The sequence below is a fragment of the Anabrus simplex genome, chromosome 1, assembly GCF_040414725.1.
Source record: "Anabrus simplex isolate iqAnaSimp1 chromosome 1, ASM4041472v1, whole genome shotgun sequence".
In the NCBI taxonomy this organism is placed as follows: Eukaryota; Metazoa; Arthropoda; class Insecta; order Orthoptera; family Tettigoniidae; genus Anabrus; species Anabrus simplex.
The window spans coordinates 1691675293-1691688360 of record NC_090265.1 but is presented as its reverse complement, the minus strand read 5'-3'; the positions used below and the strand labels follow the sequence as shown (position 1 = coordinate 1691688360).

At 40.7% G+C, this 13068-nt stretch overlaps 1 protein-coding gene across 1 annotated transcript in view; it reads left to right on the top strand.

The window, feature by feature from the left end:
• LOC136863771 (mitochondrial 2-oxoglutarate/malate carrier protein-like) overlaps positions 1 to 13068 on the top strand; it is a 60884-nt gene that overhangs the window by 31394 nt on the left and 16422 nt on the right. The window contains exon 3 of the mRNA XM_067140127.2: positions 11523 to 11613. Within this exon, the coding sequence (XP_066996228.2) occupies positions 11523 to 11613 (91 nt within the window). The remainder of the gene's footprint in view (positions 1 to 11522; positions 11614 to 13068) is intronic.

Below are 13068 nucleotides of genomic sequence, written 5' to 3'. Positions count from 1 at the left end.
CTGGGCGCTTGGCTGAGTCCTAGCATTGCTTCAACTTACTTGCGCTACTCTTCTCACTTTTATCTGCCCTATCTGACCTCTCTTGGTTAACTCTTGTTGTTTTCCGACCCCGACGCTATTAGGTTTGCGACGGCTAGGAATTCTTTCATTTTCACTCCCTTCGTGGCTCTTGTCTTCCTTTGGCCGATACCTTCATTTTTCGAAGTGTCGGATCCCTTTCAATTTTTCCCTCTGATTAGTGTTATATAGAGAATGGTTGCCTAGTTGTACTTCCTCTTAAAACAATAATCACCACCACCACCACCACCACTACCCCCACCACCACCAATCTCCACATATTATCCCTTCTGCTCGGAGTTCTAAATTCCGGTGTACCAAATTACCTATCATCAAACTTTAATTACCTCTCCTACCATAACCACGATACACGATCTGGCTCCTATTAAACTATATCTCTCAGTCACTCTAGGGCTTACAACTGCTCCTTTGCAGACACTGCCGCTAGGCTGTGGAATACCCTGCCTGTTAACGTCAGAGATTTGCGTTCTTGTAGGATATTTAAGATGGATTGCCGGAATTAATTACTCAATACTTCCAGTTGACTTGTATGATGAGTGAAATGTGAATGAATGCGTGAATAAGCATATTTTCATAAAAATGTATTTGCTAGTTATAGATTTTTACTGTATTTCCCTCTTTTATTATTACTATTGTTGGTTTAAACGTTATTTTAAACTTCATATTTATTATTTTGTACATTATATCATTGTTACTATCTCCATATTTGCTATTAGTACCGAGCTCGATAGTTGCAGTCGCTTAAGTGCGGCCAGTATCCAGTATTCGGGAGATAGTAGGTTCGAACCCCACTGTCGGCAGCCCTGAAAATGGTTTTCCGTGGTTTTCCATTTTCACACCAGGCAAATGCTGGGGCTGTACCTTAATTAAGGCCACGCCCGCTTCCTTCCCACACCTAGCCCTTCCCAGTCCCATCGTCGCCGTAAGACCTATCTGTGTCGTTGCGACGTAAAGCAACTAGCAAAAAAAAAAAAAAAAAATGCTATTAGTAATACTATATAAGTTTAAAAAACATTTGAATTTTAAAAATTACATTTATGTTAAATAATTTCTTAAATATTGTGGTTAAGTGTAAGAGAGGGCCTTGAGCCCTAACTTCATCACGAATAAAGACTAATTACTTACTTATACTTACTACAGCATTTTAATGTATATATGCCTTCGACGTTTCGTGCTTTTTAAAATCCTGTCTACTAGACGACTGAAATTCCTGTTCTAGTCAATTCATCCTCCCCACCAAACAACAAACATGGAAAACAGTACATGAATTGTTCTTTTCACAACCACAAATCCAATTATGTTTATCACAAACAAATGAATTGAACTTACGTGTAAACTGTCTGTTTTTTATTGTGTACAGTCTTTTCTATGTTAAGTGCTGGAGGGGATGTCCTAAACTTTTCTCTTCTGCTGAATGCAAGTCGAAAGGTTTTATCAGAAAATTAGACACTAAATTCATTGTGAGAATTCACTACTTGAGTCACAGTCGAATTAAAAATAGCAGCAACATTTTGCACTCCTGACTGCAGCCTACAAGCATTGCGAGTCAAGCGGGAACCATTTCCCCGGGCAAAGCTTTACGACACCAGCAGTGCAGAAGCTAGCGAAATGCTTGCGAACGAGAAATGAGTACAGGGTGGAATCTACCGTTTGGTTGCAAAGTAAATACGCATCACCCACACTGTGCTGGACTGAACAGAAACTAAGATGTTGATTCAGGGAGCTTTTAAACGAACGAATCACTGTTCAGAAAGAATAATTTGAAATCTCTAATTAATTAAAAGAGTATTAAAAGTGGTGGTTGCGGAATACTCCAACCAGGCCAGAAATAAAATGGCGTATTGCTTTTAGTGCCAGGAATGTCCGAGGACAAGTTCGGCTCGCCAGGCGCAGGTCTTTTGATTTGACTCCCGTAGGCGACCTGCGCGTCGTGATGAGGATGAAATGATGACGAAGATGACACATACCCCCAAACCCCTTGCCAGCGGAATTAACCAATGATGGTTAAAATTCCCGACCCTGGCAGGGATCGAACCTGACATCCCTGGGAGCAAAGGCCAGCACGCTAACCATTTAGCGATGCAGCCGGACACCAGGCCAGAAACCGCTTTTGACAGTTGATATAAATGGTAGGTCAGGATCTGTGGCTGCTAAAATGACTCTCAGAATAAAAGAATAATAATATGGGCTTCCTTGTGATGACGCAGTGAAAACTATGGCATATAGATTGTTTCAAATTTTGGTAACAGCTGGACGCGTGCCGCTGCATCGTCCACCTTTAGTTTTTAAATGTCTTAAATGTTCAAATGTAGACATTTCTGCCTTTGAAGACAATGTTAATTCCCTCATTTTTAGGTACGCTCATATTATAAGTGCTTTTTAAATACCACGTTACAGACGAAGCATATAGATATTCAGTACTGCATTTGGTTTCGGGTTTCTTTGAATCGTTGATATTTAAGGTTAAACATTCTTGGAGCGACCGGAAGTCGAAGCCGGGACCTTCAGGTAAGAGACAGCACGCAACTCTTGCTTATGATGGAAAATAATGGAAGAAAGTGAAAACAAGCAGCCAGTCTTTTCACTTTAAAAATTAAGCAATCATTTTAGGAATACTTTTTTATGATCACATATTATGTTAATATAAGGAAAGAATGGGGCAGCTTTAGATACAAAACATTTAGAAATACCATAGTAATTCAGACTTACTGTCTTTTATAGTTTTTCTCAATGAGCGTACCTAAAATCCGGTCTAGAAAGCCAAGAATAAAGGCCGAGAGGATTCGTTGTGCTGACCACACGACACCTCGTAATCTGCAGGCCTTCGAGCTGAGCAGCGGTCGTTTGGCAGGCCAAGGCCCTTCAAGGGCTGTAGTGCCATGGGGTTTGGTTTTGGTTTTTTGGTACCTAAAATCACAAAAGTACAACAGCTGAGAATTTTTTGATATCAGTCTTACTTGAGCAGAACTGCGGAACCCTTCTGTTTCACATTCCTTATCCATCTCGTCGTCTTCTTTTGGCTGGTCCTTTGTTTTCATTAGATTCCATTATAATCGTCTCTTTATCTTTCATTTGGTTCTTTATTTCTGGGTCGAAGATTGAAACGGGGATCACTCAGCCTAGCGAAATCAAATGAGAACCTCCGTCTGGGGATATCATACCGATCACCACGTGACACTCCAATCGGACTGGGGAGCAGTCGCCTTGACTCACTCTTGCTCATTAGAGGAGCAAGTAACTGAAGAACGTACAGTAGTTGAAAGTTGCAATAGACATGCTCAAGTACTTTTAAAATTTATCTCGGTATACAGAGTGTCCTTGAAAAAGGTTCCAATACTTACAGAGCAGGTAGCACGCTATAAACGAAGGAAAAAGGTCCTATAAAACATTGGTCGGAAACCTCATATCTTCGGAGTTATGGTCCACTACCACTGCTATAAATGATCATGATTTTCCAATAATTTACGGAGGGTCGTATACAACGAAAGACGGGAATACGTTCCTGTGTTGGTGGAGAATGTATCACTACAGAAACAACTGCAAATGTGGTACATGCAAGATGGGGCAACAACCCATTTTCATAGTAGGGTTAGGCGGCACCTAACACGGATTTTCCGTGAGCGATGAATTGGTCGGGAAGAGTCAATGCCTTGGCCTGTCCGTTCGTCTGACCTTAACCCTTTAGACATTTTGCTTTGGGGACATATAAGGAACATGATTTATGAGGTCCCATAAATGATGCAGTTACACTACATGTTCAATGCCTGTGATGAAATCCAGCAACAACTAGTGTTGTTCCAATGAATGTAGGGTGGAAGGCTGCATTGCAATGGATGGCGGTTGCATCGAGCACATGTTGTGAAGACTAAAGTACAAAAGTCGTGAGAAGACATACAAATTATAGATTGTACGAATTTCAGCTGTTGAAACATTCTCGCTTTCTTAATAACACTGTGAATTACAGACAGAATAGGGATTATATATATATATATATAGATGGATATTTTTACCACGGTAACTCGAAGAGAGACAATAGGTGTCACACGCAGCCGGCCAGGAGCATGTGACGTCAGTGGACTCCAGTCTGCCAGACGTTGCAATTTACTGCACATCAGCGTGCCCGTGTATCTTTCTTATCACAAATACGTTTACGTTGTAGTATAATATTTTCACATAAAAATAACTATTGCATAAAACTATTCATTTTATTATTTTATTTGTGTGCTTTTGTAAATAGGGGCTGCCTGGCCGAGGCGGTAAAGGCGTGCTCGGTTCGCCCGGAAGGACGTGGGTTCGAATCCCCGTCAGGGAGTCGTAAAATTTAAGAAACGAGATTTCCACTTCCGGAGTTGCATATGGCCCTGAGGTTCACTCAGCCTACACCAAAAATGAGAACCAGGTTAATTCCTGGGGGCAAAGGCGGCCGGGCGTAGAGCTAACCACTATACTCCATCACGTGCCGAGGTTAACACTGTAGGGTTGGGCAGACCGGAACATTCTGTTGTTCCGTAACATTAGGAACTTGGAGGCGGAGCGTTTCGGTACAGAGTGCCGCCACATGGGACGCGGGACTGTAACTGCATAGTAGAGAGAGAGAGGCAACATGACATGCTCCGCGTCAGCTGGAATGTGCCTGTAATGAACGTGCTGTGTCGAAGGCTGCACTAGATAAACTACTTGGCCTTGGCTGTGTGCAGTGGGCACTTGGGACGCGGGGCTGTAACTGCGCACTGCGCAGTAGAGAGAACTTCGAGAGGCAACATTACATGCTCCGGGCCAGCGGGAATATGCCTGTATCAGTGTATTGAACGTGCTGTGTGTAGTTTATAATGGCCATGGCCAGCATAAAGCTGCACGAAACGTGAACGAACAGTTGGAACACTGAAATTCGCGCACAATAATCTCGTTTAAAGGCTGCGTTTAGATTAAGATTTTTTCGGTCAATACGAAATACAGATAACACAGTTACAATGGCAGTGCAGGTGTTTAAAAGTAACTAATCCAAGGATATTTCCACCAGTTGAATGTATCGGCAGGTATTGTAATTAGGGCCAGGATAAAACTTCACGGCACGTGAAAAACCAGTCGAAAATATGAAATATGCACCCAGAAATATCATGTCTAAAATGTTTTTAGGATAAGAATGTCTTCATTCATTCTGAAATACACCTGTCATAATTACACTGGCAGTAGATGTGTTTACAAATGTCACAATGTTATTTTCACTAATTAAACATATACTCGCACAATTAAAGAGATATTTACCGAGCTCGATAGCTGCAGTCGCTTAAGTGCGGCCAGTATCCAGTATTCGGGAGATAGTAGGTTCGAACCCCACTGTCGGCAGCCCTGAAAATGGTTTTCCGTGGTTTCCCATTTTCACACCAGGCAAATGCTAGGGCTGTACCTTAAGGCCACGGCCGCTTCCTTCTCACTCTTAGCCCTTCCCTGCCCCATCGTCGCCATAAGACCTATCTGTGTCGTTCAGTGCGACGTAAAGCCACTAGCAAATATATATATATATATATTCGCCAGTACCGGTACTCTATTTACGTACACGATATTAAAGCAGAACACTAAAATACAAATTAAACAGTATATACTATACAAGGAGAATACGAAAATAAAAATTAAACACTTTATTATACTGTAGTCTACTAGGAGAACACGAAAATAAAAATTAAACACTATATTATACTGTAATAGGAGAACACGAAAATAAAAATCAAACACTATATTATACTATACAAGGAGAACACGAAAATAAAAATCAAACACTATATTATACTGTACTAGGAGAACACGAAAATAAAATTTAAACACTATATTATACTGTACTAGGAGAACACGAAAATAAAAATTTAACACTATATTATACTGTACTAGGAGAACACGAAAATAAAAATTAAACACTATATTATACTGTACAAGGAGAACACGAAAATAAAATTAAACACTATATTATACTGTACTAGGAGAACACGAAAATAAAAATTAAACACTATGTACTGTACAAGGAAAACACGAAAATAAAAATTAAACACTATATTATACTGTACAAGGAGAACACGAAAATAAAAATTAAACACTATATACTGTACAAGGAGAACACGAAAATAAAAATTAAACACTATATACTGTACAAGGAGAACACGAAAATAAAAATTAAACACTGTAACTTATACTGTACAAGGAGAGCACGAAAATAAAAATTAAGTGACTCTACCGACAAATGTTAATCTTCCAATAGGCTACAACACTTTCAATGGTGCTCAAAATGTTCACGGCATATTTGCATTCAGGAACATAATTTTAGAAACTTTGTCACTTTTCAGACGTGTACGGTTTTCTGTGATGGTCTGTCCCTGCTTTGAGAACACTCGTTCACAGGGAACTGATGTCGCCATAATGCAAAGTCTCTTCTTCATTAAGTCGTAGAGGGCTGGCAAGGTATCTTTGTTGTCATTCCACCATTGAAGAGGATTCTCTATCCTATGCAGAAGAGGCATATTTAAATACTTGTCCATCTGTATGATACTTGCTGCTTTTGGATTAACAGTGGGCGCTTGAACGAGCTCTTCAACGGCTGCATCAAAGTTTTTCCATAGTATGCTCGAAAATGATACTGTAGACCCATATGCCTGATTCTCATTTGATGAGGGCTCTCGTGTTCCAGCTGATGTGTTAACAGCTGTCGGTGTGCAGTGCCAATAACGGTAGCGGCATCATTAATAAGTTTTTCCTTTATTTCTTTAAGTTTGCTTTCATCCTTCATAAAACCATACGTCTTAAATCGTGGATTTAAAAGTGTTGCTTCCCACATTATATTTATATTGTGGTACTTATTGCAAATTTTACTTGTCAGTTCTTCACATATCTTGCCAAGGAGTCGAGAAATGGCAGGACTGTCATATTCCATCTCTCGCAGCTGTTGGTAATGAGTTCGAAGGTTCCTACTCATCAATCCAATTTTTGAAAGGGTAACGTGCTTTTCACTGCTGACTTCCCTCGTCATTTCATCGAAGCACCGTAGAATTTCAACTGATTTCTTAATTATGTACCAGTCTTCATTGTTTAAAACTTCCACAGAATTATTGTTCATTATTGCAAGAGTACTTTGTAGTGGTTCTTTGGTCTGAATCACTCTATTCATCATCTCGTATGTCGAGTTCCACCGTGTTGGACAGTCCTGCTTTAGAGTCAGAACAGGATAACCCATCTGTTTTTGACTGCTGTGAAGTTTCTCCAAGGATTGTGGGCTCCTTTTAAAGAATTCGACAATACGTTTCACCTTCTCTCTCGTTGGCCTTATTTCTTCCAGGCTTGATTGTGCTACCAGATTCAAACTATGCGCTAAACACGGAACGTGCCACCAGTTGCACTTCTGTACCGCACTAACCATGTTTGAAGCATTATCTGTTGTGCAGGCCACGATTTTGTCCTGAAGATCCCATTCTATTACCACTTTCTTGAATTCTTCGGCAATGTTTTCTGCTGTGTGTCTTCCTACAAACTTTGAGCAGGACAGAAGCTTTGAAGAGAGTGTGCCATCACTTTTACATATGAAATGAGCGGTAACTGCTATATAGTTTTCATTTTTCAATGAAGTCCGCCCATCTGTTGTAAGGGCTACATATGAAGCATTTTCTGACATGTTAGCCTTGACATCTTGCAATGTTGTGTCATAGAGTTTATTCAAGAGACTATTCGAAAGTGTTTTACGGCTTGGGATACTATAATTAGGATTCAACATCGATAAAAACTTCTGAAACTCGTCAGCCTCAACTATATTGAAAGGTAAAAATTCTTTTGCAATCCATTTCAACAACTGTTCGTCAAGTTTCTCTTTCTTACTTGTTGACATAGGCCTGGATGAATAGGCTTGTATTCTATTTTGTTTCAATCTTTGTACCTTCCCTCTGCTTAACTCGAGTGTATGATCGGACGTACCTGTTGTAGTAGTAGTAGTAGTAGCAGTAGTGTTGGTGGGAGATGATGATGAAACAGCTTCCATTAGCGACACAGGAAGATAGGTTTGTCCAGTTATTGCTTGAACTGATGTGGCAGGCACAGTACTTGAAGCTTCAGTTGTTGCCTTTTCATCTTCTGAGTCATGATGCACCGATAAGAACCTACTTTGATAAATGTCTGTTGTGGGATGTTTAAGTCTGAGATGTCTCGTCATTGTGCCGGTTGAAGATCCCTTTGCACACAAAATAGAAAAACATATATTGCATTTCACTCTGTCGGGTTTTATTCTAGTAAAAAAGTCCCAAACAGGACTCCGGGGTGACATCATGGAAAGTTTACCGTCTTTTATACGGTATATATTCCTAGGCTTCAATGAAAACACTCTTACAGAACAGTTGAACACAACACAGAACACATTAAGTTATTCGCATGTACCGATTTACTACCGCAAGCCAGTGGCCGGTGCAACGGAACTCGCAGAACAAAGAGGATATGACAGAACACGAAACACTCCAACACGAGCAGCACGTGGCGGGACTGGCGGCGCGGGCGGCACGGGCACACTGCACTTCCGTCTCGTCTAGCGCCTGACACTCAGGAGCCGTCATCGGCTATATTCACTGTCACTCGGCTCATGGTGTCAAGCGCATCGTGTCGTCACAAGTCCCGCTTACCTTTGATTACTTGCGAATCTTGAAGTGAAACCAATTAAACTAATGTATTATTTAATTGTAAAATAGCCAAGTATAACTTCGTGTGACCAGTATGTTGTACCCGTACTTCCTTTTATTATACACAAGACTTTCTTTCTTTTCTTCCTTACAGTGTAAGCATTCTCGAAGATCCCGCGCGAAAAGATGCTTTCAGTCAGTTAACTGTAGCTTGCGGTAATGAGGTGAAGTTTGTTAAAACGTGGACTTGAGTTTCTTTCTTTCAGAATGTTCAGTGAAATCATTACTTAAGCTAGTGAAGTGTATTAATTAATTCTCTAATAGTTGTGAATAACTTTATGGGCTCAGTATGTCAGAATGTTCTACATCCTTTAATTATAGGAAAACTTGAATTGTCATTTTAAGACGAAACATTCAGGTGAAGAAGTGATATTTACAAGTCACTTCTTCACCTACAATATGACATGGTCTTCCATCATAACGATATAAATATGATAATATTTGTAAGTAGATGTAAGTGTTTCATAATAATATTAGCGACATAGTTTCTCTTTAAGGTGTTAGAAATAATGAATGTGTACCAATTAACATTAGAACCGATTACAAATTGAGTACGCGATAGCATTATGAGCGTTCAATTATATCAGTGAGCCTGTAATTCTGTTCACAATACACTCTGAACTCGAGGAAAGTGAAAATAAGAAGTTCTGAAAAGCTCAAGCAGAGGGAGAGTGTGGTGGCTAAATATCCTGCTACGACGATCATGCACGATAAAAATGAAATGGCGTATGGCTTTTAGTGCCGGGAGGTCCCAGGACGGGTTCGGCTCGCCAGATGCATTTCTTTTGATTTGACTCCCGTAGGCGACCTTCGTGTAGTGATGAGGATGAAATGATGATGAAAACAATACATACACCCAGCCCCCGTGCCAGAGAAATTAACCAATGATGGTTAAAATTCCCGACCCTGCCGGGAATCGAACCCGGGACCCCTGTGACCAAAGGCCAGCACGCTAACTTAGCCGATGACGGCTCCTGAGTGTCACGCGCTAGAGCAAAGTGCACACTGCCGGTATCGACAGTCAGCTAGTAGGCGAAGGGGAAGGGCGCTTCTGACGGGATAGCAAGTCAATATCTCGGTCTCGCTTGAGAATGTTTCGGAGCAATTGACACTCCGTGTTCCGGAACAGCGAAACATAACTGTGCACCGGCACAGTGTCCCGAAACAGGGACATAGTGCCCAACCCTATAACACTGGTGGAAGCCTTTACCTTCCACTCTTCCAAGGGCCTTCATGGCCTGTACGGAGGTGACTTTGCTTTGCTTTGCTTTGCTTGCTTTGTTTTTGTAAACATTGCAGACCTACTTTGAAAGCCAGAATAGTAAAACATTTTGGTATTAATTAATTAATTAATTAATTAATTTCATGCCTTTATCTGTGGTAAAGTTAAGGCTCACGCCCCTCTCTTACAATCAACCGCATAATATCTATACCGTAATAAACTTCAGAAAACAGAATAATGAAATAATAATTTTAAAAATCCTAACCACATTCATTCTTTCATTCATACTGGCATTCACACAAGATGGGTATATATTTAATAGATAATCTCTGCAAGACCGCTTAAAAGGGGCTAAAGAGGTGCAATTCCTAACATTGACTGGAAAGGAATTTCATAGCCTTGCACCTGAAAGGAGCGGTGCACAGAAATTGAGAATGTAACAGTCGATCGTGTGTTAAGTTCATGAGAGTAAATTAAACTTTGAGAATAAATACTGGGGTTTAGATTCATTCAACAGACGAAATACGAGAGTTGAAATGTGAAGATATCGTAGTTTATTTATTTTTAACCGGGAGAGTATTTTATAGTAGGGAGAGATAAGAGTTGAAAATTTAATTGAAAATATAAATCTTTTTAAGTGTTCCAGTATACCGGAATTGTTAGTATTTACAGCTCCCAGTTCCTTGAAAGAATTTAAAATAAGTACCCTATGCACGTGTATTTCTATAAATTTTTTGTTGATGCAGAAAGTGTGGGAATGTTTTGGGAAAGAACTGTTCCTCTTTTTTAACAAGGGCTTAAGGGTAAAGATTGTAAATCAGAGGGCAGAAAAAAGAACATATTTCCTTTTACAAAACTCTACCCATTGTTTTTGCCGAGTTGGGTCCTTTTCGAACTACAAAGGGACAACTTACCGATTCTTTGCGTTGTTGGGATGTTTAGTACCTAAAGTCTTTGATTTGCACAACCTACAACCGCACAGAAAGGCATTTTAACAGCACATATACGACATATGCACTGAAATTCACTTCACTCATGAACAATACGCACGAGTTCCACGGACTTTTAAAACATACGTAAACCTCGAAAACAATTAAATAATTAAAGAAACAATGTGCAGTTCACAGACGAATAGCAATGCACCGAATTTCACTGCTTAGAATTAAAATACTGACACCAAAGTGTGTAGACTGACAATGGCGCGTGAAAGAATTCGTAAAGTAATGTGAAGGAGAGTCCAGTGACGTCACGACCTTGCCATTCTACTGCGCATCCGACTCGTGGCACCTACCGTCTGTTTTCTGGTTACTGTGATTTTTACTACGTACTTTCGAGGCCTTGCTAGATCACTACCTTTATAATCATTTTGAATAGGATTGTTTATTATATACATTTCATTAAATGCACGTAAATTGTATTTGAATTATCCTGTGATGTATTTGATTGGTGATGTGAATCTTTTGCTGATCACTCATTGGACTAACAATTGTTCTAACTTGCTATGTTAAGACTGTTTACAGGAATGCGGACGGCACGATCAGTTTTCCTTTGAGAACTTTCTGTGGAATGACCGCAGGAATTGCCGGAGCCTTCGTGGGAACTCCAGCAGATGTAAGCATGATTTCATATGGCTCTCTAACCGGCAGATATCATACAGTAGCAGGGTTTTTCATGTACATTATATTGAATGCAATCGGATCTGACTCTGAGCACTGATGGTAGTCTGGCTTCTTGGTAGAATGGTTTATAGGACACTGGGTTCAATTCCCGGACGGTTAAGGACTTTTAACAGCGTTTGGTTAAGTCCACTAGATAGGGGAATGGTTGTTTGTGATAGTCTGAAAACAAATCATAATCTGCATAAAAATGTATTTATTTTTGTTTTCGGACTCAGCGAAGGATCCCACCTCTACCGCCTCAGGGGCAGTGTCCTGGAGCGTGAGACTTTGGGTCGGGGATACAACCGGGAAGGAGAATCAGTACCTCGTCCAGGCGGCCTCGCCTGCTATGCTTAACAGGGGTATTGTGGAGGGAGGGGAAATTGAAAGATCGGAAGGGATAGACTAGGAAGAGGGAAGGAAGCGGCCGAAGCCTTAAATTAGGTTCCTTCCCGGCATTTGCCTGGAGAAGAAGTGGAAAACCACGGAAAACCATTTCGAGGATGGCCGAGGAGGGAATCGAATCCGCTTCTACTCAGTTGACATCCCGAGTCTGAGTGGACCCCGCTCCAGCCCTCGTACCACTTTTCAAATTTCGTGGCAGAGCCGTATGTACTTTCAAAATGAAAATTACGGTTTATTTGGTATTTTGTTCAGAATATTAAATAGGTGTGATATGATCTACGCCAGTCCTCGTTCCACTGTTCTCAGATGAACCTTTGACAGTGTTCCATAAATATGTCTGTGGTAGCCTACTGCTATATATAAGAGAATAATCCGTCACACATACCAGCCTCGTTTGCAATTGTATCAACCTTTATATTGCCCAGAATACCGGAGGGACGTGGAACCCACGTGAATATTATCTTACAATTTCTTAAATATAACTCATGATTTAACTTTCTTAAATTCTGAATATACCAGCTTTTGGTGTTCTCAGGGTTATCTAAAGCCATTATAGTAGTGAAAGAATCTGTACATATTAACGTTTCGAAGTTTCCAGACAGGCACTTATTCGGCAAGGTCGCCGCACTGCTCATCGCCCCTCTCCCACCGCTGCGCTCCCGGGGCCGAGTGCGAAGCTAGCCACCAACATCACTGTACTTGCAGGGGTTATTTCACAAGGCTGTAGTGTTGATGGATGAATCTGTACGTACAAATCGGTTCAGTAGTGTGGTCGTGTGTGGTAAATGGAGAAAGTTAGGCTGCAGGGGAGAATGATACACTCGGCCGTGGAGGATGAAGCTCAACTTGTAGGATTCCAGCAAGATATAGCAGATATCCTGGATTCAGGAGGTCAATTGGACTGTCTCGCGATTGACGTATCTAAGGAATTAGATAGGGTAGACAATGGGAGACTACTGGCAAAAATGAGTGCAACTGGACTTGAGAACAGAGTGACTGAATG